General features: G+C 33.8%; 1 protein-coding gene across 3 annotated transcripts in view; it reads right to left on the minus strand.

Moving 5' to 3' along the window:
• LOC110022407 (protein PHOTOPERIOD-INDEPENDENT EARLY FLOWERING 1) overlaps positions 1–27,892 on the minus strand; it is a 95,350-nt gene that overhangs the window by 7,002 nt on the left and 60,456 nt on the right. For all 3 annotated transcript variants that reach the window (XM_020721330.1, XM_020721329.1, XM_020721331.1), the window contains 5 exons: positions 25,734–25,796; positions 22,552–25,663; positions 11,422–11,486; positions 10,936–11,003; positions 9,431–10,187 (listed from right to left, as the gene is read on the minus strand). In XM_020721330.1, coding sequence (XP_020576989.1) covers positions 9,431–10,187; positions 10,936–11,003; positions 11,422–11,486; positions 22,552–25,663; positions 25,734–25,796 — 4,065 coding nt within the window. The remainder of the gene's footprint in view (positions 1–9,430; positions 10,188–10,935; positions 11,004–11,421; positions 11,487–22,551; positions 25,664–25,733; positions 25,797–27,892) is intronic.

The following is a 27,892-nucleotide window of genomic DNA, read 5'->3' on the forward strand; positions in this document are numbered from 1 at the left end:
CGGATTTAATAGAAATTATTAAAAGGTTTCAGGAAATGTTTGTAAAAATCAAAGTGGACTTCATTTAGTCTAGAAGAAAAAGAGGTTAGAATTTTAAATATTAAATTTTAAAAAAATAACAAATTACCAAGCAATTAAATCATAATTGTTTTACATTTGTGTGCATAAGCGTTCTAGTGCTTTATTACAGAAAATGCAACATTTTTATTACTTCTCATGAGTGTATGTATAAATGGTTCCTTACTAAAGAGGAATTTACATAAATGATGTTAAAAAAAATGCTTAAATAACAAATCATACAGTTTAGCCAACCCAATTTACTTGTGTAGTACTGTATAAATCTTATGATTTGTTTGACTTAAAATTGTTAGTTAAGAAAAGCAAAATAAAATTAAATACATATAATATCAAGCTATATTATCCTTATATAAGCATAACTAATCATATCGGAGAAAAAAGCCAGAACCACAATAAAACACAAATATTATTGCTGAAATTGAAATCGGATGCAATGATTCTTCAACACGAAATAAATGACAACAAACATAAAAGGAGACCCTAGGGTGGCGGCGAAGGAAGAGCAGTGAATGGGCATCAGGTAAGATGCTGACCCGAGGCATGCAGCAGTGGCAAGTGGGGCTGGAAAAGGATTTGTAGCAACTACAGGTAGGGATTGGAGAGGAGGGCGTAGAAGGTGTGGGTGGAGAGGGTTATGGTACTAGCAGAATTAGGAAGTATAAGAGTCCTGTGACAACACCTGAGAGTGGGGAGGGATAAAACTGTAGCAGGAGTCGTCCCTAGATGGTGTTACGGAATAGCAGGGAAGAGGGGAGGTTCCTGGCTACAGCAGGTATTCAGGAATCAACTACAACAATTTCCTGGGGGCCAGCGGCTCAACAGGAGGGAAGATTTTGGGCTTGGCGGCTGGACAGTAAAGTTACAGGAGTGGGGAAGAGGCGGCGGGAAGGGAAAGGCCTGTTGGAGGGGTACAGGAGAGAGAGGAATGCCAGCCAGGTTACAGGAGAGGGAGGAAAGGCTGCGGTTGGGTTTCACGAGAGGGAGGAATGTCAGCAATGTCACGGGAGAGGAATGCATCTGGCCTAGTGCTGGAAGAAGGCAGCTAGCTGGGGAGGGAGGATGTGAGCAAAGGAAGAAATATACAATCACCACCAGGAGAGGGATATAGCGGAAGCACTATCCTAACCGTCGGATACAGCCCTCAAATGGAAACTAGAAAACCGGCGGCTGTCCTCACAAATTTTAAATCAGAAATAAAATAAACTGAAAACCTATACCACAGACACATATAAATAGGAGATTGATGGGCGGGAAACGAAAATAGAAAGGAGGAGAATTTCCCACCAAATGAAAAAGAGGAGGATTGATTTTCCTCTTTCAGTTGGATTGCTACAGGGATCATCTTTAAGCCCATATCTTTTTGCTTTAGTTATGGATATTCTTACTCGACATTTACAAGAGGATGTACCATTGCGTATTCTTTTCACTGATGATATCATTCTTGTGGATAAGACTAGAGAAAGAGTTCAAGAAAAACTTAAATTAAGGAGGTCCACATTAGAGTTTAAAGGCCTTCATTTGAGTAGATCTAAAACTGAATACATGGAATGTAATTTTAGTAGTAGTAGGTCTAGTGGTACAGTTGTAACAATGGGTATCAAATCATTAAAAAAAGCGAACGTTTTAGATATCTCGGGTCTATTGTTCAAAGTGATGACGATATAAATGGGGATGTTATTAGTAGAATTGAAGTTAGATGGTTGAAGTGAAGGAACACATCTGGCCTAGTGTGTGATAGAAAAGTACCGCCTAGACTTAAAGGAAAATTTTATAAGATGACAATGAAACTTGCAATGCTTTATGGTGCAAAATGTTGGTATATAAAAGAAAAACATAAAACTAAGTTAAGTGTTGTTGAGATGAGAATGCTTTGGTGGATGAGTGGCATGACATTTAGAGAAAAAAAGCAAAACGCATGTATCTGTGAGAGGGTTGGCATAGCTCTAGTAACAGTCAAAATTAGAGAGTCGTCTTTAGATGTTTTGGTCACATTAAATGTCAATCATCTGATTATTTAGATATGAGAGTAGATGTTTTAAATTCGAATTATGATAAGAAGGGTAGAGGTAGACCTAAAAAGATTTGTGCATGTTGTATAAGAGATGATCTTAATTTATTAGAATTAAAAGAAAATATGGCACTTAATAGTTCAAGTCTTAGGCAGAGAAAATTCTTCTTTGAATGAAGTATGTTGTTTGAGCAAAAGAAGGAAGAAGAATGATGATGATTAATAATCCAACTCCGAGATATCTACCATGATGACTTACAAATCTTTAAGTGATTTTCTCTCACAAAACCTTCTCCAAAAGGGCATCATTTTTTCAAAAAAAAAAAATCTCTGGTGCAACCACTGCAACAAAAAATGTCAGACCGAAAACTATTAGGATCTTGCTTTCTTGCTCAAAATCATATGATTTCAAATTCTTATGTTATTATTCCCTCTAATAGTTCTCCTATATGGATCTTAGATTCAAGGGCCATCGACAACATGACAAAGTTTGTCAATATATTTCAAACTTAAAAACATTGTCCTAGCAATAAAATCAAATTGCTGATGGATCTTTAAAATTTGTTACAGGATAGGGAGACATCTAAATTTTTCCAAACTTAATCCTTAGTAATGTATTACATATCTCACACATTGCACTTAACCTTTTATCAATTCACAAATTTACCAAATACCACACCTAAATGTCTTCTAGAATTTCACTACGAGGAATATAATTGAGCAAGCTAGAGCAAATGATGGGTTATTCCATCTCAAAGATCAGGGTCAAATATCATACTCCATCTCTCATATTACAAACAATATTTGACCTCATCATTATGCATTAGCACATTCTTCTTTCAGAAATCTTCAGTATATGTTTCCAACATTAAAAACTTTTATTGTGAAACTTGCGAAATTGCTTAATATCACCATTTTTTTTTTCTGAAAATAACTTTAGATCCTCTAGTGCTTTTGTATTTATTCATTTTGAAATATGGGGACCCTCTAAAATCTCCAATATCTCTGGAATAACTGATTTTGTTATGTTTATTGAAGACTGCAATTGAATGACATTAGTATATTTCATAAAACAAAAATCTTATGTTCTCACTACACTCCCTATACTCACTATCGTGATAAAAATCAATTGAACTCTAAAATACAACTTCTTCAGACAGATAATACTCGTGATTATTTTAATCACACATTGTATCATTCTTAAAAAAGTATATTATTCATCAATCTTACTGGCCTGACAATTCAATAAAATTGAATGGCAAAAAGAAAAAATCATCTTTTGGAGGTAACTAGGTTACTTCTCCAGCAAAATCAAATACCAAAATAATATTGGGGAGAAGTTTTAACTAGCTATTTAATCACCATAATACTCTTGAGAGTAATTAATTTTAAAAGGCCACTAAATTATTTGATTGAATTCTTCCCTACGAATAACTTCTCAAAGATTCCTCCAAAATTTTTGGATGTATTATTTATGTTCATATTCATAAATAACATAGAGAAAAATTTGACCCAAGTACTCTCAAGTGCATACTAGTAAGATATTCTGCCAAAGGAAAAAAATATAGGTGTGTTATCATCTAACCACAAAAAAAAAAAAATCTTCATTTAAATGGATGCAACATTTGATAAAAATCATAACTTCTTCACTCAAACTCGTCTTGAGGAATAGAATTCTCATATTGATGATAAATTTGCTAATATCTTTTATCTTAAAATTCCTGTAATAGAAAATCCTTCCAATACAAATCTTCCATAAAATAACCTCTTTCAAATCTATACAAGAAGAAACAAACTCAACCTAGATTTCCATCAAGTCTAAGGCTCGAAATTGTTACCAAATAACACTACACCCTCCACTACCACTCATTTATATCCCATCTCTTAGCACACCTCATTTCATAAATTATATTCATCTCATAAAGCTTTTTTAACTAACATAAACCCCAATCATATTTCCATTTCACAAACTTTAACGGAGACACTTAAAAATAAAAATTAAAAGAAAATCATAAGAGAAGATATGAATGCCTTAGGATAAAAACATACATAGAATATCACCAAATTACTGCAAGGAAAGAATCCAGTAAGTATGATATTGATTATGGTGGCATACAATACAAATGAGAGCCTAGAAATGTATAAAGCAAGATTAGTGGAAAAATGATATACTCAATCATATGAGATTGATTATCAAGAAACTTTGCTTCTATTGTAAAAATGAATGCTATTCAAATTATGATATCCCTAACAATAAATAAAGGATGCCTATACAATAATATGATCTAAAAAATATTCTTACATTCTGATGTCGAAGAAGAGGTCGATATGGATCCACCACCATAATTTGTTAGCTATTTAAAAAAAAAATCAGGTTGCAGATTGAAAAGTGCCCAATATGTACTAAAATAATCACCAAGAGCTTGCTTTGATAGGTTTGTAAAAGTTATGGAAAGAGCAAAATACAGAGTCAAGGAGATCATAATTTCTTCATGAAATACTCTATTGATGGTAAAATCTCTATTTTTATTATGTATGTTAATAATATGATTGTTATAGAATATGACAATCAAGAAAAAAAATATTCATAAAATGCTTGCTGAAGAATTTTAAATCACGGTGCTACGAAAACTCAAAATACTTTTTGAGAATAAAAATGACTTAAACTAAACAATGTATATTTCTCTCCCAACAAAAATAAGTTATGAATCTGCTGAAAGAGACTAAGAGTAAAGAGTGCAAGTAGAATGAAACTCCAACTGAATCAGGACAAAAATTAAACATTGATTAAAAAATAAGCTCATATAGATATGATACAATATCAAAGATTAGTGAAAAAATCAATCCACTTATCTTACACTTATCCCGACATCACATTCTCATTAAGTCTAGTTAATCAATTCATGCACAACCACCTATAGAATCCTCAGATATCTCAAATGAAGCCAAAGAAAATGAATTTTATAAAAAAAAAAAAACAAGATACCCTATAAGTTGATAAATGCATAGATGCAAACTATGTTAAATCACCGTTGGATAGAAAGTCTATTTCAGCGTAATGTACATTAGTAGGAGGAAATCTCATAAGTTGGAGAAGTAAAAAACAGATTGTGATTACAGACTGTGATTTCAAGATCAACTGTTGAAGCCAAGGGTTAACATTATATTAGAGGATTTAAAAATCAAATGAAAAGAGCCTATAAAAATATATTACTGTGATAAATCGGCAATCAATATTGCACACAATCATGTATAACAAGATCGTACCAAACAAGTTGTGATTGACAAACACTTCATAAAAGATAAGTTAGAAAGTGGCCTAATTTGTACTCCATATGAGTCCACAAGAAAATTAATTGACTGACAAATTCACTAAAGGACTCTGCAACCCAACATTTAAAAATATCATAAGCAAATTTGGAATAGTAGATCTCTATCATCTAGTTTGATGGAAAGTGCTAAACTTCTACTCTAATCATATCAAAAACTGAAGACATGTAGATAAAGGCTTTGTCCCGTTGAATCTGTTTACATATGAACCATAAATAGCAATGAATTTCGGACACATTGATACCAGAATTACCACAAATCACAACAATGGAAGAAAACATTATTAAGCAACAAACAACTAGGATTACAATCAACACTCAAACGGAAATAAAAATACAACAAAACATAAGTATCCGACTAGGGCCAAAGCTGGGTGGTTGGCGGCTGTACACAAGAAGAAGAGGGACTTGGGCGGCTAGTGGATGAAGGCAGATGGAAAAAGGGAGCCGGTTCTTTGGCAGAGGGAGATAAGGATGCAAGTAGATGGTATGGGTGTCGGTAGCTAGATGTAGGGCTGAGAACAAAAAGAAAAAAGGATGGCAGAAGGTCGACAATTGGAAGAAGGATGGGCGGGCGTCGACTGTAGCAGGATTGTGTGGGGGAATTAGGCAGAAGTCGTCGCCACCTCGGAGCAGGATACAATCAAACCACCACCTGTCCTTGGATACAACCCTAACAAGGGAAAACACCTGGAACCAAAAATATGAAATCAGAAAATCAAGACTAAACCCTAACTCAACAAGCAACATATTTATAAGAGGTAGAGGGAGGGGAGAGGGGGTGAGGTAGGGTGGCGGCGTTAGATCCAGCCCAATATCTGACCGGTCGTCCACTCGTCCACCCTCCCTGTTGGACTAGTTCCCCACCATTGAACTGATTGGTTCAACCAATAAGCCCAATGTCAAACATGAATCAAGGCTCTACACCATTAGATTTGTCTCTATACGACCCTTGGATTGCAATGCATGTGTTTTCTTATAGGATCACCATCCCCTAATTATTTTTCCTCCTCATTGTGTATTTATTCCTATTTTGTAATGCCTCTGGGATTCGTATATATACCTTCACGTGAATGAGATTTTTGAGAGATATTTATATTTCTTATTTTCTACAATAAATTTAATTCAACATAAGGCAATTCAAGACATAATCTTTTAGTTTACAACCAAAAAAAAAAAAAAATTAAAACCAAACCAAATTAGTTTGGTTCACTTTCACCTTTGCTTCATTGTGATTTGGTCAAAATATTGATTGTCGATCAAATTCTATTTGGTTCTAACTCATAATTGTTTTGGTGAAGTAGCTTATATCTTTTGCATGTTAATAGGCAATATTTTTTTACTGAATTAAAAATTAGGTGTTGCTCAAAACTTTAAAAAGTATTGCTTGACTCGTGATATTGTATCAGCTGACTATTCTTGAAGAAATCTAGTTATCGGTACTGCATATTCCACGAAAATAATATATATATATATATATATAAAGTGAGAGAGAGAGAGAGAGAGAGATACATCAACATATATATATATATATAGTTGTAGATATATATATATATATGTATACATACATACATACATACATCCAGGCATGCATATAGATTTACAGACATACTTATTACACACACACACACACACACACAGACATACATACATTATATATATAAAAGATGGAAATAATAAACTTCAACGTAGGAACCAGGATCATTACTATGATAGGACAATCTTCATCAGATTGTCTCTGATGCCCCTTCGTTCAATCCAGGGTAGAATTGCAGAAATGAGAAGCAATATTGCAAACGCTACTGCTCGGTTAAATAAAAAAGCAAGAGGAAGAAAAATATTTTCAAGCTAATGTGGCATATACTTGAACATGATTGGCATAATTTACACAGAAATGGCACAGAATTGGCAGAATTTTGACCGTTATTCCAGTAATAAAAGTTGAAACCCATTTACAGCATCAAGTCAATTAAAACACTATTTTAGAGCCGATACAGTGATGATGCTGATGTTGAAAACGAGGGTGTGGCCCCTTGATCAAAGTGAAATAAATATACTGCAATTTTCCAACAAAAAAAAAAAAAAGAAATACTTTCGAAGGGAAGTATTTGGAAAAGGTAAAAAAAATGCCAATAGATATGGTGTATAGGTAATGATTTATAAAAAAAAAGTTTACCAAGTACTATTTTTTGCTTCTTTTTCATAAAAACAACATCAAGTCTGTCTAAAAATTATCAAAGTTTGTTTATTATGAAAATCACTTGAATTTGATTGCATTTGATATAAAAAACACTAAAATGATTGTACGATTAGAAAATAGTATGTTAAATGAGAAAAACCTGTGCCACCTTACTATTCCAAACTCTGACATGAGAAGAGTAAAAGTAAGCTACATTGTATATAAAGAGCTTGGTCCATTGAGTAATTTTCTTTAAAAAATATCTCTACAGGGAAGAAAAGAACAACTTGTCCTGAAATTTAAGACAATGTTCAATCTAGCTTTTGTTAAACAAACTAAAGTGCCTAAATGTGGTGGTGGTCTAGCCTTCTAAATCGATTTTATTCAATTGATGTTGAAGCTTAGTTAATGAAGAGCGGAATTAATAAATTTTGTTACAACAAGTCTGCTATCATTTAATTAAAAAGTACTATAATCGAATACGGGAAAATTATTCACTAAAAACCGAAAACTAGATTTCCTGCAAAGGAATCTTTTTTAAGAAACATCAAGCTTAATGTATACCTCAATACTTGCATCCTCAACGATCTAGATCTAGTGTAGGGTTTGTTTAATTTATGATTTTGTTCCTTTTTTTCATTTATGCTTTCAAAAGCAGCTACTTATGTTAGGAAATATTTTTGGTCAATTATTCATTCCTTTGTTTTTTTGAAACATATTAGTGTGTTTCTAGAAATTTTGAAAACACCAAATGATGAAATTTCTTTTATTTAAATACACCTATTACAACAGCGAGAAACAAAAACTTGAGCAAAGCCCAGCTTAAATACATGTTAACATATTAGCGTCCTTCTGTTATACTATTTGTTCTCATTGTGATATTTCAAAAATTCTACACAAAATATGTGGCATTCTGCTTTTGATTTCCCCAAAATTTTCTTTAAGCTGGTTTTCATTTCCTGCAGACCTTTTCTTTCAATCCATACCAGAGTGTGAACCCATAGGATGAAGCTCCCATCATATGTTGCAGGTAGGGTTGTTGTATTGAACCTTATTACAATATCTACACAGGTTCTTTCCAATCTAAAAATGACCAAAAACTTAAAAATGTTAATCCAGGAAAAAAAATCAAAATAAAATTAATTCATCCATACATTTCAAACATCAGTTTTCATCATAATATTTTCTGCTCTTTTCCATCCTTCCAAAATTCATGACTAATTCTTATTTTGGAAATGGCATGATAAAACACTTTCATTTATATCATTGAATTTGTTCGTTAAAAATGATCCTGTCCAATGACTCTGTTACATTTCAATTCTAGCTCCCTCATTGTTTCTTCGAATATGTTATTGGTACATCTACTGTTCTTAATTCCTGGTAAAGGCATCATTAGAATACCCTTAGAAAAAGGAAATTTTGTTAGGTTTTCAAGAAAATCGCACAATGTTTTTGATTTCTAAAGGTCTCTTTAACGGGTTTCATTTAGATCTAATGTAGTCATTCTTTATCAAAAAAATACTCTCAATTCTGACACCATTTAATTACAATTTAAAAACTTCTTTAATTAATTTTCCAAGTTTGTAATGTTGCTTACAATTCGCAGTAAGTACTGATTCAACTTCAAGCATTGATGGCTCACGAATAAATCATAAAAAGACAACAATCACATAAGAGCAAGATCTGCAGTTAAGTCTGTCAGCACGATATTTTATTAACCATTGCACTCCGCAAGTAAGGAAAAACCATACATAAATTCGTTTTGCTCCATTCACATGTAAAGCAAAAGGAGCTCTTAGTCAAAATGCTATTATTAACAGAGAAACCATTCCTTACCTCTGTAACTTTGAGAAGGGATTTCCCAGATCCCGTTGCAGAATTTTTTTCAGAATTTGAACTGTCTACTGTGGACTGAACATATTTAACGAATAGTTCTCTGAACCTTTCACAGCAATGTACAGGATGGTGGAAGAATCCTCTATAGCAACCACCACCGGGCATACTGTAAAGTGCATCACTCACAAGAGTCCAATTTGTTCCATATTCATGTACAAGTGCACATAATATGGCATCCTCTTGAGCAAACCAGTAATCTGTTGGTGGAAAGTAATCTTTAGACCAAACATGTCCCTTCTTTTTCAACTTTTCTGGTTTCACAACCATAACACGTTTAAGGGGCATTACTGTGATAGAGACCTTGCCACCCATCTTGCTTCTATTAACACGCTTAAGATCAATATCATTAACTCCATCTTCAGAATTTAATTCTCTGGAGTCCCGATGTTGCTTAACCAAAGAGCTGGAATCCCTTCCTAGCTTACTTTCGGAAATCCTCAGTTTTTTTGAGCCCTTCTGTGAAAACTTTTCATCTGTAGCTTTTTTCCGTTTTTTGTCCATGGATGATTGTGGTAGAGAAGCAAAGGACTTTGCATTTGAGGAAAGATTCCTCTCATCATTAGGTAATGAGTCTACATATGGATGATCTAGAATAACTTCTGTTTCAGAAGCAAGATGACCTTTTCTGAGAGTCTTGAACTTTGTTTTCTTCAACTTCTTCTTTGTCTTAGCCTTCCGCTCAATCAAAGCCCCGTTCCTGAAAATAAAAATGTACAACTCCAATGCTATAATGGTTACATAATAGTGCCATAACTGACTGCTCTCAGTTCAAAGCTAACGTTCCATACATGAATCCTACCTATGAAAGTATTTAGCAGATAAAAAGCTAATGGTTGAAAATTTTCAATAAATTCCAATTATACCATGCGTACGAGAGGAAATGGTTATCAAAGAATACAACTTCAATAAAATTATGATGGTTATAGTTTTCATTTCATCAAAACCAAATGCTAACAGACCTTAACAAATAAATTTGAGTTTGGTATCCAAACATATGAATCCTACCTATGGAAGTGTTTAAACGGACTAAAACTAATGGTTGAATATATTCAATAGCGCATCAATTATATAAAAGAGGATATGATTATCAAACATGTGTAAGTAACTTATATAAAATACTGATGGTGATGATATTCATGTCCATCATATTTATAAATTAACAGACCTTGAAAAAATAATTCTTAGATTAGTAAACAAAACTATGTCCACAGCTAATCTATTTAAGATCTAAATTTAAAGTGAATGGTTAAGTTTTTACTATGTAAACACAGTAGTTTCAGCTTCACTTGTTGTTCATAGCTACTTCACATGACATCTAAATCCCTGTCTACTTGATGATTAAACGATCATATATGTATGAATCAAAATGTATGGACTCAAAAGCCTCGTACCAAAACAAGATCATATATTGAAAATATGCAAAAGAAAATCAAATATGTTCTCACCCAACAGCTTCAGAACTTTCATCTTCATCATCGGCATCCTTAGCTTCACATTCCTTTTCTTCCAATAACTGCGGAATAAACACAGAAAGTATCAAAGCACTAAACAATGAACCAATATGAAAAGCATCATTGACAAGAGCTTGTTTCACTATTTTTCAAACCCATCCACCGATTATATCATTTTGATCGATTTTAATGGTTTCCACAAGCATAAACAGCATTCCTTCCAAGTATTTCTATATATGAGAACAAATATTCCGTAAATTTCATGAAAATTTGTATTATGGATCTAAATTCTTAAAATTTCTTTGCATTTTGATGATTTGATTTTCAGGTTAAACTCCTCTCCCTTACCCCTCTGTCAAACGACCCATCTCTTCTATTTTTTTAATAAGAGGAGGATATGGAATGCAGATCAAATTGAAATATGGAGAACAGTGAAACTAAACTGCAAAATGTCGAAGAATAAATTTTGCCAAAGCAAACCTGTTGCTGAGCTAAGGCTTCAACATGCTGCCGATATGCTGTAGTGGCGAACTCAGCATCCCAACCTGCCAGAAAATTTTAAGCAGTCAAATACGAATGCCAAGACAAAGCATGTTGCTCAGAATTTACATGAACTAGTGAATTGATATAATATCAATAGACTAAAATTATCTTTTCTTTTCAGAAACAATGTGAGAAAAGACAACTTTTTAATAAATAAAATTGGGAAAATGTGTTAGCTTAAAGTAAGAAAAATCATAAATAAAATCTCAAAAGAATGTGTGTAATTCAATAAAGATGCCAACACATTTCACATTAATCCAAATACTGCAATACACGCAAGAAAAGAACTGATATACAATAAGGATTGGTTGATAATTTAACTAATATAGCCCAGATTGGTCTTGTTTCTCATGCACCAATCACAAGGAGTCAAGCTGCAGTATAAATTAGCTGAATATAAGCAATTCTAAATGGTTTTTAGACCCCATCGTCATTTCAGGCTCAATTTTGCTTTATTATTATTTTTTACATTATATGTAACAATGTAAAGGTAATCACGTCCTTATTTTAAGAAATGGATAAGGATGTTATCATCATTCCTTTGGGTTTTTTCATCGAAATTAGGAATGCTTATATTTTTTTAATTTAAAATAGGAATGCTTATATTAACTTTTAGATTACTGATTAAATGATGAAACCACTATTGGTTTGCTTATTCTTCAAATGCTTATAATTCAAGATAGTTTCCTTCATGTCACCTTAAACAAAAAAGACAATTTTATTTATCTTTCAACAAAATTTGCAACAAAACGACGTTTTATTTTATTTTTTTAAATCTTTCTTACAATTATCCACCACAAAAAAGAAAAAAACATATTTTTTTTAGCCTGGATTGATGATCACCACACTACCCTTTCTAGATTTTTAATCCACAACAAAACCTATCATTGGATTTTTATTTTACCATATCTATACGCCATTTTTAAAAAGAGAAAATTAGGGAAAAAAATAAAAAACACAATTCATGGAAAAAAAATTAAAAATTCAAACTAAAAAAAAAGATTTAGTTTCTATAATTAATTTTCCTAAATTTTCTCCACAAAATAAGCTACCTAATCAAACCCAATTATTACCCACTTTATCTAATTCTAATATCCAAGCCTCATGCCCATGATAACCAATGTTGGAGAAAACCTCGCGGTACTTCATTGTAACCAGAACCCTATAATTCTCCAGTCTAAACCTATCTAGCACAAATCCTCTCCATCAATTTTCATGAATAGCACAAGCCACTTAAGTCAAAATTCACTTGATTTGATGCTTGGCATCACACCTCATAGTCCCACCACAACTCCTATGAATTTACGCATCTAAACAACAATTTTTGGATCCGATCATTGTAATTCCCGTCATATTTGTAAGCTCCAACATTTACATCCACCCACGGCTTCTACTTACCCTACTCTCACTTGTTATTTCCTCTCTCTCCAATGAAATCCCATAAGCTATGTTATTTCCTATTGTGGGCGACCCCATTATCTCCAAACCTTCCCTCCCAATCTCCTCTCTCTAACTTCTGACTAGTCTATTTAGTAATTATCATCAGCTTAACCTCAAAAGCTCCACTGAAGCTTGATTCATTAATCTCCCCAGTAATTTCATTGGCATCAAGGTCCCATCGTCATTCATGCACTCAATACACTACAATTTCCAAGCATGCAAGCACTTAATCCATGTAGGGGCTTTCATCATCATAATGCAATCACCAAGAAACAAAAGCCCGCTGGCCTTCAATATCTTTAAGATCTTAAATCATTGATGTCCTTTTAGCATCAATATCAATATCGAAAACAGCAATTGCCAGTCAATTTGCAGTGCAACCGTCAATCCACCTGTAGCTAGCTAAGATTCTCTACAACTCCACTCAACTGGCTACAAAAGCAATAGGTAGTCTTACAACTCTATTTCACATCCTCATTTGCATCCCCAGCAAGATTAATGCATCTGACTACATCCAATTCCATCTGGCTATTTTCGATAACATCCACAAATATAATAAAATCTTCCCATTATGTTGCCCTCAATTATAATAAATGCGAGTTTTATTGTTTGCAAAAAATGTTGCTACAAAATCATTGTTGTATTTGAAGGACAACAATCACACGAAAGATAAGTTTTGATTCAATTGCATCACAAGGTTTCTAAGTATTTTAAGTTATTGCTTGATTCCTAAACTACAATATTATTGGTTGAAATGATTAAGCACATGTCATAAAGTCCTTCCACTTTAAACTCCATATTATCTACAAGTTATCAAGCTTACATATATAGCCTAGCATTTCAATAAGACCTGGTTGATTTACTATTAAATTGAAATTGGATGAATATGGTAAAACTATATTGAGCAGATTTTTTTTTGTATGCATTTCTCCATCGTCAAGTTTGTTTAGCTACATCATACATACTACTGTTATGAATTGCAATAAATAGCATCATAACAATGATGTCAGAAAGATATGTTATATTCCTCATTGCATACATAACCTATCATTAGAAGATCTGAAAATTACATCATATTTGACTTACTATATAGCCTAGAAGCTTATTTTGAATTTTATTATAAGAATAAACGACAACAATAAATTTACTAGCTTTAAGCTATCTGATTTTTGCAAAATAATTTTAGATATTCATTACAAACTATTAAAGTACCTAAGTTTCATGGAATGAAATGAAGCTAAATTCATATGAGAATTTGTCACATTCACACACAAGATAGTTCCATTATGGACTTAAAATTTCACACATAAAAAATAATTTGTTATTGAATATTATAATAAATTGTCCTTGCTAAGCTATCAGTATCTATAGAACTACGGATTTTTGGGAAAATATTTATTAAAAAAAAGGATGAACTTTCACACATCAAAATTTAAACAATGCTCATAAGATAACTGCGGTGATTTGCATATCCCTTGAATTAAATAATATTCTATCATTTCTTGAATCTAATAATAAACCTAAGAAATTGTTTATAAGACTAACTGAATCAGCACAACTTCCTATGAATAATTTGAAACCTGTTACAGAGTTTAAAATAGAACCCATTGACAGCAATGAGGATAATGCTTCCTTTTTGAAAAGAAAAACTTAGGCTGATTAGTAGGTATTAGAACATGGATTATAACAATGCATTGGCTCAAACCATAACCCTAAGCATATGAATAATAATTTGTTTAATCTTTCTCTTTAGAAAATTACATCAACAATGCATGATTGTTCACAAGAGCATTTTCATAACGATCAAATTGATAATTAAATATTTATGGTTTCTAATCATGATTCTCTTAACTCTGATCCTTAGATTCAAGTTAATTAATAACAAATAAATTTATAATTAGAACTGATCCATACTTCTTATATTGATCTTTATCTGACAACTACACGGGTAAACCCTAAAGCTTCTACATTACTATGAAGACAATTACCTCATATGACTATTCCCATATCACTACTCTACTATTATAGATTATATAAATTGCCTTGATTTGCCTACCACTGTGACGAATCAAACCAATGAACTCTAGCGTAGAAGGTATGCTCCCTTGAGTAGCAGACTAAATTTCAACAATGGCCTACAGCTGACCATGTTCCCTCATTATAATAAAAAAATTATCTAGGACAGATTATTATCCATTTTAAAAAATGGTAATAACATATTTGTCAGTAATGAATAACAAATCACAGCATAAAAGTCATATGAAGCCATAGCGCATAACACAGTGTATCGTGAGCTATTTTAAGCATAGCAAAAGAACATAAGAGCTTATGGATAGTTATTAATAGTTGAGCAACACAAAAGAACAAATATCCTAACACAGGCAAAAATTGCTATAAATACCATATAAATAAAAAGTGCGATAACTTAAACATGGATGAAAATTATGAAAAACAACTTCATGTAAAATGAGTTAATATGCAATGAAAACAACCAAATTTATTAAAAAATCTACTATTGGTATGAAAATGCATGATAACAAGTGAAAATGTTAAACATTGAAGTTTAGGCTCAACAACTCAAAATTCAAAAATGATAAGATGATATGATGTGAGAGCCTCCCATCTGTCTCCCATCCAACAAAAGTTACGCAATCCTGCAAATATGGCTTCTCGGTGTCGAAACTCTCGCTCCCGCGACTCATGGCTTTCGCGATAGAAGGAATCCGAGTTGGAGGTCTTTTTTATTTATTTACTTAGTTATTTTATAAACACTGTCATTGTCGGGTCTTAAGCCCTTGATGTAAAAAATAGAGGGTTGCATTAGGGAGTCGACAACAAATCATAGCATGACTTCTTTAAATCCTTCTGTAAAAGTTAGGGCGTCCCTTGGAAGCGACGTGTTGTTAATGTAAAATTTATCGAAAAATCATAGCATGAATTCTTTAAATCCTTCTATAAAAGTTAGGGCGTCCCTTGGAAGCGACGTGTTGTATGAGTTGAATATAGTGTAAAGTGTGCAAAGGTCACTACACCGACGCCCAGGTGTAGTGTCAAAAAGCAAGGGTTCCCACATTATGTACGGATGCGGGTAAAGAAGTTAGTCCATGAAATTAATATTATGATAGGATCTTGGAATATATGTATACTTACAGATAAATTAATGAAATTAGTTGATAAATTAGTTGATATTATTAGTTGATATTATGATTCATAGGAAGATCAATATCTTATTATTCAAGAAAATAAATGGGTTGGAGAAAAGGCTAAGAAAATAGATAGTTTAGGTTTTAAACTTTGGTATTCAGGCAGGAGTCTCACTAGAAATTGTGTAACTGTAATTATAAATAAGAGTTTGAAAGATAATATTGTAAAAGTTCATAGAATTAGAAAACAAATTATAGCCCACAAAATTATTGTTAATACTAAGATTTTTAATGTTGTAAGTGTTTATGCTCCTCAAATAGGTTTAGACAGAGGTTCTAAAGAAAAATTATTGAATCACCGAAAAGAATTAATACAAATGATACTTCTTGAAGAAAGAATTTTGATTGACGGAGATTTAAATGGACATGTTATTAGAGTGGTAGAAGATTTTATAAATATTCATAGTGGTTACGGTTTTGGACTGATTAATGAAGAAGATAGAACCATATTAGATTTTGTTTTAGCGTATGATATTATTATTGTTAATACTTTATTCAAGAAAAGAGATGAATATATTATTACTTATAAGAATAGATTTAATAAAACACAAATTAATAATTTTCTTATGAGAAGAAGAGATTGTCGAGAATGTAAAGATTGTAAGATCATTCAAAGTGAAAATTTAACTGCTCAACATCGATTATTAGTTCTAAATTTTAAAATGAAGAGTTGTAGGATAAAGAACACTAGAAATCATTGTCATAGAATTAGATGAGAGCACCCAAAAGACATAAATAAAATTATTTTTATAAGTGAACTCCAAGATTTTAAAATTTTGAATGTTATTGAAGAAGCAAATTTTATGTGGGATAAAGTAACAAACAAGTGACACGAAATGTACTTTGAGAATCAAAATAAAAAATTTTGTATGAATAAAAATAGTTGGTGATGGAATAATAATATGCAAGAAAAGACAAAACATAAGAAGTCGTGTTATAAAAGTTGGTTTAATCGTAAAAGCTTAGAGAATTGGGAAAATATAAGGTGACATAAAGGGAGTAAAAAAATTACGCTTATAGTGAAAAATATATGCATAAACTAGTCAAACAAAAAGGAAAGAAGTAAAGATTTACCTCAAGTAAAGTGTATTAAAGATGGAAATCAAAAAGTGTTTTTCTTAGAAGAAGATATTCAACATAGGCGGGTGATCTATTTTGATAAACTTTTCAATGAAGTTCAGAAAATACGATCGACTTTAGTGGATTTAATATCGTCAATAATGATAAAATGTTTTATTTTTATCGTCACATTAGTAAAAGAGAAATTGAGGAGACATTAAAGAGAACTATGAGTGAAAAATTAGTAGAACCTGATGATATCCCAATTTAAGTGTGGAAACACTTAGGAGATTTGGAAGTTTCTTGGATTACTAAACTCTTTATTATTATTTTAAAAACTAAAAAAAAAACCTGAGTGGAGGAAGAGTATTTTGGTCCCCATTTTTAATAAAAAGGGTGCCCAAGGGTGTGTAAATTATAGAGAAATTAAGTTGATCTGTCATACTTTAAAATTATAGTAGTGGGTACTTGAACATCGGTTAAGACGCAATATAAAGATTTTTCTTAATCAGTTTGGATTTATGTTAGGCGGGTCTACTATGGAAGCTATACATTTATTGAGAGGCGTGATGGAGAAGTACAAAGACAATAAGGATGATCCACATATGATTTTTATTGATTTAGAAAAAGCTTACGATAAGATTCCAAGAGAAGTCCTTTGGAGAGTTCTAGAGAAGAAATGCTAGAGATTCTAGAGAAGAAATGTGTTGATATGACTTATATTTAGTCATTAAAGATACGAATGATAGAGCTATTACTTGTGTTCGAATAAAAAGGAGGATTGACCAAGTATTTTCCTATTTCAGTTGGATTGCATCAGGGATCGGCTTTAACCCCATATCTTTTTGCTTTAGTTATGGATGCTCTTACTAGACATTTACCGGAGGATGTACCTTGGTGTATGTTTTTCGTTGATGATATCCTTCTTTTGGATAAAACTAGAGAAAGAGTACAAGAAAAACTTGAATTAGGGAGGTCAACATTTGAGTCTAAAGGCCTTCGTTGAACTAAGACTAAATACATGCAATATAATATTAGTAGTAATAGTTCTAGTGGCAAAGTAGTAACTATGGGTGATCAAATCATTAAAAGGTGTGAACGTTTTAGATATCTCAAGTTTATTGTTCAGAGTGATGGTGATATAGATGGGGATGTTATTAGTAGAATTTAAGTTGGTTGGTTGAGATAGAGGAATGCTTTGGGCCTATTGTGTGATGGAAAAATACTGCTTAAACTGAAAGGAAAATTTTATAAGTGATGGTGAGGCCTGAAATGCTCTATGGCGCAGAATGTTGGCCTTTAAAATAGAAGCATAAAACAAATTTAATGCTTAGGTGGATGAGTGGCTTGACAATTGGAGACAATGCAAAATGAATATATCTGTGATATGGTTGGTGTAGCTCTGGTGGTGGACAAGATTAGATAGAGTCGTCTTCGTGGTTTGGTCACAGTAAATGTTGACCATTTGATGATCCAGTTAGGAGAGCAGATGTTTTAGCTTTAAATGTTGTTAAGGCAAAGGTAGAACTAAAAAGACCTATTAGAATTAAATGAAAATATGACACTCAATAGGACGCAATGGAGAAAAAGGATTCATGTAGCCAACCCCACATAGTGGGATAAAGGCTTGTTATTGTTGTTGTTTTTGTACTTGGTTATTTTATGTAAGTTGTCTTTTAATTCATTCATTTCCGGTTCTATCTTATCTCCTATTTTTCAATTAGGTTCAGTATGAGGAAACATCTATGTGTTACAATAGGACTTTTTGGATTTTCAGTTTGTTGAGTTTATGAATTTAAGAGACGTTTCTTTGAATTTTTATTCTCTGGAGTGTTCTATCATCTTCATTTTGCAAATAGCGTGTATGTATTTTGCTTACAAGTAGGTGGTGGAACCTCCTTGCCGCACAAATGTCACCGATTCAGAGTTTTCTCCACTCTTTGCAGACGAGGCAGCCATCCACGATGTTGAACCTGCTGTCCAACAGTAGCTTTATCCCTATAATCACTTCCAAATACATTAACCCACACATATTAGGCTTCCCATGCCATTCCACGACCACCTCTCCACGAAATCCACTTCCCAAATAAGTTAATAGGAGCCCTAGAAAGATATCATGATAATTCTGTAAATTTAACAAGATAAACTAATAATCAAACAAATCCAAAGCAACAATATATAACTCAATAAAATTAAGTAGAAGCAAACTACATCAAATAAAGTTATACATAAAAGAAACAACCATTCAAGGCAAATTAAAAGAATAAAGGGCTACAAAAATATCACAATAAGAAAAAAAGAAAGAGTAAAAAATATTTCATGCATTGTTGAATTTGATACCAGATGAAAAAAAAGGGGCAAAAAGATGGGTTTGTCTGCGGAAGAGAGAAGTGCACTCAACTTAGTGAAAGATAAAAGAAGAGGAGCTCCTGGGTTCAACTAAAGAGAGGGTTGCATTCAATTTGGAGATAAGATCAAAGGAAAAAAGGAGCTCATGTGTTCAACTCGATAGAGGCATGCATTCAACATGCAAAGAGAATTGAAGATAAAGAAAAACCTCTATGTACGACTAAAGATAGGGTTGTTTTCAACTCATGAAGGAGATCGATACTCAAGAGAAAGAGCTCAGTGAATAAAGTTATGATGCACGGACAAAAACATAGGGACACAGACAGGAACACGATACGAAGACACAACATAATTAAAAAAAAATAGAACAAGACGCATCATGGACAAATTTTAATATTTATTTAATTATTAATGTAGAATATATATTTTTCTAATGTTGTTTTATCAAAGACATCACAAAACAAAATATGCATAAATAAAATTTAACATGTATTATGAAATCTCATGTTTATAAAAAATAATTTTCAAAATTAGACAATATATTTCAAAAGATTTTCTTCAAATTATCTACTAAAATATAAAATATCCTACGATTACACCTTGTTTAATTAATTCAGTTAAAATATAACTTCTAGAATTAGAATAAGTATAAATTTATAACAATTAACTCATTAAAAAGTAAATAAAAATATTATAATTATCACCTAGAAAACTAAAGCGGCTTTGAATCCACTTGGCTTTGACAGATAGAAGCTTCATTGCAAGTGTCGTAAAGTTTGTAAGAATTTGGAAATACTTAAACAAATAGATTTGACTGCTACTAAGATTGCGACAAAGAAGCATACGACTTCTGCTTTAACAAGTGTAGGTTCAGTTTCGACGAATGATTATTTTTAATGGCTAGATGGACCTTTAATGCTCGGCTTCAATAAACAATGAAGGAACTAATAATGCTAGGCTTTGACGAATATTGGAGGACCTTTGATGCTAGATTTTGACGAATGTTAGAAGAAACTTCTACATGAAGAGAGAGGAGACGGCTTCAACTATATGATATAATTAGAGCTATACATATATTTATAAATTTATACTCATGTCTTATTTATTCCCAAATCGTGTTGAGTTCATTTAATGTAGTGTGGAGGGGTGTCCCAAACATGTGTGAGCCCAAATAAACTCAGACACGTTTTTGAAGTGGCGAACACGTGTCAGAGCATGTCAGCAAGTGTCGGTGTCCAATACGTATCTAACATGAGTATGCCACATTTTTAGGAGTGTCGTTGCAGCATATCCATAAAGATTATGTAGGTTTTGTCACATCGAAATTATGTTGGGGGCATCTACTTTCCTTTCACTCAAAGTTTTGGATGAGAGATTGATGCAGGGATGGCCAACTGAACCGACCGACCTTCATGGGGCCTGAAATTGCCGCCCCTTCCCTCTACCAATTTTCTATTCCACTCCCTTCCATAGAGAAAACTCCTTCCTTTTCTATTCCTTTCCTATTTCTATTCCTTGTCTAATTCTCTTCCTTTCCTATTTATATTCCTTCCACTTCTAATTCCTTCCTATGCTAACAACTACTAGTACCAATGATATATATGCGTGATATTCTTTGTTTAAGGTTTAGTTTTTAGCTTAGCTTTCGGTTTGGACAACCGTCGACGTCCTCTTACCTCATAGGGTTGTGTTCGATAGCGAGATGGTTCTCTGGTTGTAACTTGTCGGAGACGATGATCTTCTCTAAAGTTTCAAGGATGTTCCGACTGAACTCACTACCGTGGGGATAGTGATCCTTCCATATTTCCCTTACCGGCTCACTGCCATCTTCCCGACATTCCCACCCCTTCTTGTTTCACTCTCGCACTCAGATCTACTATCGCCAGCCTATCCAGTGCTCCTGCCTGCTGTCGATGGCCCTCCAGCGCGTCGGCCTTTTGTCAACAGCCCTCCAGCACTCTGACCTATTGCCAACAGCCCTTCAACACTCTCATCTGCTGCCCAAAGTCTCTTCAGCACTCTAATCTGCTGCTTCAGCACTCTAATCTGCTGCTTCAACGCTCTGACCTGATGCCAACAACCTCTCTAATGCTCTGACTTGTTGTCCCCAGCCTCTGCAGCTCTCTGACCTACTGCCGAAAGCCACTCCAACGCGCTCTATCCTGGTTGCCACAACTCCCTCCACAGTCATTCTACTGCTGATGCAGCCCCGAGTCACCATCTTACCTGTTGTCCTATAGCCACTCACCCCCTTCGCAGTCACCCTAGTGTGTCCTTTTATGTCAGTTTTTGTCTAACTCCTATTTCGTGATGAGTTGTCATTATAACCCTATTTGAATTTAGCAAATAATATTTATATTTCTTGTAGCTTGGGTTAACTTCGGTATCAGAGATCGACTCAGAAGAGGGTTGTGCATGAAGCTGAGACAGACAAAAGAAAACGATTCTAAGCAAAACCTCAAGTAATAATAATAATAATAATGATAAAAAACAATAAAATAATAAAATTAATTATAACAAGTTTTATTTATATCTTAAAATAAAAAAACAGAAACTAAATTATATGTATTATGAATGCAATGCATTATGAGCTATAGTGCAAAAATAGTAACCATAGCATATGTTATTCTACCTAGTTGCATATTGTTATGCTAACAGCGTTAAAAGGTTTACCTACTTTGTAATTACTAATTAATTTTCATGGTAAAGCTTATGTTGCCAAGCTGAGATCCTTTCGAGTCTATATTTTTACTTGAATGTTTTGTAACAGGCTATGTCATGCGTCAAATGGAACAAGATGTTCTAGAGTCATGTCCTCCACTATGACAATAACTGACACCATATTTTCAGTGCTGTTACCTCCATTAGATTCTTTACAAATTATTATGGATATTTTTGGAGTTCTTCCTTTAAAAAAATCTCCCTACTTGTCCAATTCAAGGAGAAAATAATTTTACTTGACACTCCATCATAATCATGTCACCAAATAAAAAAATTATGCAAAACTTTCACTCACTTTCATATAAAAGAGGTTCCTGGTCATCATCAATCTCAGCTTCCATATCTTCCTTGAGCTTTTCAATTCTATCCAGCTCCCAATCCTCTTCTTCCACACTGTCATGATATTCTATGGAAGATTTGTCGATTATTGGATCCCATAGGTCTAAAAAGCGCATAGCATATCTATCGATGGGCTGAAGATGATTTTCAAATGTTGAACTAGAATGCCCAGCAGCAGCTGCAGCCGCTGCCATCTGTTTCACATCAGCCAACATGTCAATCTCTTCAGATCCCCCAATTAAAGTGAGAGCATTTTCTTCATTAAGATTGTCAGCACCATTGTCCTTGCTCCACATATTTCTAGAGTCAATTTTATGTTCATCAGGAACTTTTTCATCCACCATTGTTTCTTCTTCATTCTCATCATCTTCTGCTCTCCCTATAGCATCTTCAGAAAATTCTTGATTCTCTACTGCTTCTTCCTGCTCTACTCTTTTAAGAGCAATATAATCCGCCTCATCTTCTGCATGCATGATGGCAGCCTCAACGTCTGCATTTGAAATATCTGCCCCCACTCCATGATTGAAGGATTCAGCATAATTATTCTCCTTACAAAAGTTTCCAACATGAAGTGATTTATGATTAGAAAGTAGTTCCATTGGGTCAAGCTTTTTGAAGAAATCGGTGTTGTAACTTCCACTCTGTATGACCAAATCATCAAGCATTCGCTTCTGATTTGCTTTCTTCAAGATGTTTTCTTCAATTGTACTCTCACTAATTAGGCGATATATATGCACCTCCCGTGTTTGCCCTATCCTGTGGCATCTGTCTTGAGCTTGCTGATCCATTGCCGGATTCCAATCACTATCATAAAAGATAACAGTATCAGCCCCTACTAGATTAATCCCAACTCCACCACTACGAGTTGATAGAATGAACAGGAAAAATTTTGGATTTGTGTTGAACCGCTGCATCAGAGTCTGCCTTTGTTCTGGTAGCGTGGAACCATCCAACCTCATATATGTGTAACCATACAAATTAATGAAAGCCTCCAAGATATCAAGCATTTTGGTCATCTGGGTAAATATCAAAGCTCTATGCCCCTCTGATTTTAAACGCCTTAAAAGGATAGAAAGCTCTTGTAGCTTACCACAATCAAACTGTATCAGACGTCTATCAGGAAAATACACTTGTCTACGCACAATAGCAGGTCTGTAAGGTGAGAGGAGAGGTGACAAAATCTCTGTACATCTATCAGCATATGCCTGTGTCCGAAACACAAAAGATCCAGCTTTACTGGACCAGCAAACAGGAGGAGGAGCGCGTGCAGCTGGAATTGCAAACATAAAGCTTTCAACTGTGCCTATCATCTTTTGAAATCTTTCATCAGCTGAAAGAACTAGTTCTCCGAGGTAAGATGAAAATTTCATATAACAGCAAGGATTACTCTTCTGCTTGTGAATATCTGCAACAGGATGCTTAACAGTAACAAGTTCTCTAAGATCAGTTCCATAGATAGGTTTCTTCTGGCATTGCAAATTATTCCACCATGCAATAGAAGCTGCCCTTTCTTTTAACTGCTTCAATCTTTCTTCAAAAAGTGCTTTCTGAATTTCTTCAAAAATATTAGTTCCTAAGGCTCTTTTACGGTCATATTGACCAGCTGATGGTATCTCTATAAACTTCAGCATATTGTCCTCAATTAAATTCGATGAACATATCGACAAGACTTCCTCACTCTCCCAAGAAATCATATCAAATTCATGATGAGAAAATATAAGATTTAAACCCTTCAGATTAACCCCAGAAAATGGACCAGAAGAGAAGATCAAGGAAACATCTGAGCTTAATTGCATGTTGATACCAGCCATGTCATATGAGCTTATAATGGGACGACCCTCAAATAGGTCAGGATGATTGCAGACCTTCCTAAGTTGCATTATCACACTAATCATGCCAAAAAAATTTGTACTGGCAAGAGTCGCTTGTGTTTCCGAGCTTGCAATGAAGTCTTCATACAAGTTCCTTTGTCGTCTCGAAAGCCTACAGTATATGACATGCTCATGCTTCTTGGGTAGTTGCTTCTCCACATCTCTTTTCAAGCGCCGAAGTATGAAAGGACGAAGCACATTGTGTAACCTATCCACCACTTCCCTGTTAACCTTTTCCTGACCTTCCACCATCCCAGAAATCGGATTACTAAACCAATCTTTAAATTCTTGGTGAGATTGAAATATATGAGGCATTAAGAAATGCATCAAGGACCAAAGTTCCATGAGGTCATTTTGTAGAGGTGTACCCGTTAACAAAATTCGCCTTTTTGAGTTGAAGTTTAACAAAGTTTGCCACCTCTGAGATTTCCAGTTCTTTATCAGATGAGCTTCATCAAGGATGAGGTATTTCCACTTCTTCCGCTTAAATACTTTTGAGTCCTGTATGATAAGTCTGTAAGTAGTGATGCAAACGTGGAACGAGTTAAGTTTCAACCAACCTTGTCTCTTATGTTTCCGTTCTTTTGCGCTTCCAAAGTATGTCAGTATTTTGAAAGCCGGACACCACCTAAGAAACTCTGTTTCCCAATTAAGCATTACACTAGTTGGTACTACAATAAGATGAGGTCCCCATATTCCCTTTTCACAGGCTAAATGTGCCAGAAGAGCAATTGTCATGATTGTCTTCCCCAAACCCATTTCATCTGCAAGAATACCATTAAGCCTCTTGTCATACAAGGTGACCAACCAATCCAGGCCAATATGTTGATATTCCCGCAGAGGGTGTTTAAGGAGGAAAGGAAACTTAGTTCGCACTTTAGTAGTCGAGAATGTATTGCCAGTGGGTTGAGCAGATCTTGCTGCAGCTGCTGCATCTGCAATCATATTTTCACTACCCCGCTTATCCATAACTTTATCCAGTTCAAGCTTCATGTCACCTTCAATGTCTTCTGCAATGGAGTCTTGGATCTCATGAGCAGATTTTTCCCTTTCCGAAACATGATCATGATCAGCGCTGGAAACGCTTGGATCGCCTGGTTGAATAACACAATATGTGTCACTTTTTAATGGGCCATCCGAACGAGAGGAAGAGGAATCCGATTCCACGAAGCCAATATCATCATCATTCTCCATCTCCTATAGGTTGAAGTCAGTCAGTTAATGGAAAAGAAGAGGCCCAGGTGGAGCAGATCTGAAAGTTTCTTACCTGCCCATACCTTCCAAGTAGTTCTTCTAAAGGAAGATCACTTTCTTGTTGCAGTTGTTTTATCTGTTAAGTAGGGAAATAAGTCAGAAACAGCATTTTAACAGCCACCTGCATATCTCATTTCATTATATGTTGTTTCATGGAATAGAGCAAAGCTCTGTAAGATATCACAAATTTAGTAATTAGGGATTAAAAATAATAATAATAATAATAATAATAATAATAAACATGTTCTATCTAGCATTACCACTTGCATGTTCAGCCTGAACTAAACTTTGCACGTAATAAAGGTTCAGTTTGCAAATCCAGTGATCATAAAGAACGACAGGCTACAGCTGATGTTTAACTCGATCTCTGATTATCAAAGGCACTAAGAATAGGTAAATACCTATTTTCGGTCTGAATCACGCATTTAATTATGTAAAAATAACCATCAAGATACTAAGCATTTTGGCTCATTTCAATCCAGGCTTAACCATCTCTCTCTCTCTCTCTCTCACTCTATGTATGTGTGTGCACGCACGCGAGTGCACGGGGTTATGAATATCATAAAAAAAAAAGTAAAAAAAAATAAAATAAAATAATATTTAAAAAGAGAAAAAAAAAGATTTCAAATGGCTGAAAATATAATTAGTTCTAAGCCAAGATTGAAACAAATTTTCTACAAGCATCACAACAACTTTGATCTAGCAAGTACATATTTGAACCAATTTTCAGACTCGAGCTGCCTATTATAAGTTAACCAATTGTAAGCAAAGACAAGCATGCCATGTTTGAACACATTTCAAATTCAACCTCAGCCAACCCTTGAGTAAATCGGTATAAAAAATGAAAGCATAAACCCAGCCAATGAAATCCACTACTAAAAAAATATTAACTTCAAATTTGTGATAAAGGTTAATGAAGAGAATATTCTCACGTTGGTGCTATAGCTGTTGTTAAAGGGAAAAGAACTTAATTGACTTGATAATAGAACAACCACACAAATGCGCCTGCTAGCCCGTACCCACCCCGTGCGCGCTTATTTATATATATATATATATATATCTGTGTGAGTATGTCTGTGTGTTTGCATAGTAAAGATGAAATGAATTCAAGTCTTACTCTTTCATTAAAAATAGGATTGCTAGGAATACACGTGGTTCTCTAATTATCAATCTTCAAAGCATAAGTTGAGTAACAAGAAAAGCAAACTCTTTAATAAGACGTTTTTATTCACATCAATTCATAAAAGGACTGTGCCATATCTCTATATTCTGCTTTACTGCAATATCTAGCAAAAATAGCCGTTGGTCTTACTATTACATGAAACCAAAGTTTCTTCAATAAAAATATCGTGAGTACACTTTCATTTTTAATATATTCAGAATTGTCAATTTCAAAGTAGGCTTCAATTCACTTTGTGTTTCTAATAAATAATCCTTTCTTCTAGAAATCTTTTAATACATCTTAAATTCCTTAAGATAAAATCCTATAGGTTTTTGAGAATTTAGCGAAATAATTATATTAATATGAAATGGAATATATGTACAAATTACATGAATTCTAAAATAGGGAAGACATAATACCAATATCTCTAAGATTACAATTAATCAATTTATAATAACTATCCGGAAATAAAAGGAAAGATATAAAATAAGAAATACAGAAAATAGGGAATAACCGATAAAGAAATAAATCAATACTAATAACTTCTAATATAAAATAAGAAATAACACGAAATGAAATAAATCAAAACTAATAACTTCTAACACTCCCCCTCAAGTTGAAGTATAGATGTCAATCATGTTTAACTTGGTAAGGAAAATATTTTGTAAGGTAGAATTTGAAGGCTTCATCCCCAAGACAATTAGAGATGCTTCTAACTGATTGCGGCTGCCTTTGACTGTCGTTTCTTCAGTTCCTGTAGACAGGTGGAAGGTTGCTACAGGTAATGATGCAGGAAAATTTGCAGGGAAGTAGACAACTTGCAAGGAAAGTTACAGAGTATGGTCTGCAGAAAAAAAAGGAAAAGCTCCGGCAGAGGGTTTGTTGCAGGAAAAAGCTCCGGCAGAGGGTTTGTTGCAGGAAAAAGCTCCGGCAGAGGATTTGTTGCAGGAAAAAGCTCCGGAAGAGGGCCTACAAATCAGCTGAAAGGTTCTGACGGAGGTGGGCCTTCA

This window comes from Phalaenopsis equestris, unplaced genomic scaffold (genome assembly GCF_001263595.1).
Source record: "Phalaenopsis equestris unplaced genomic scaffold, ASM126359v1 Scaffold000188, whole genome shotgun sequence".
In the NCBI taxonomy this organism is placed as follows: domain Eukaryota; kingdom Viridiplantae; phylum Streptophyta; class Magnoliopsida; order Asparagales; family Orchidaceae; genus Phalaenopsis; species Phalaenopsis equestris.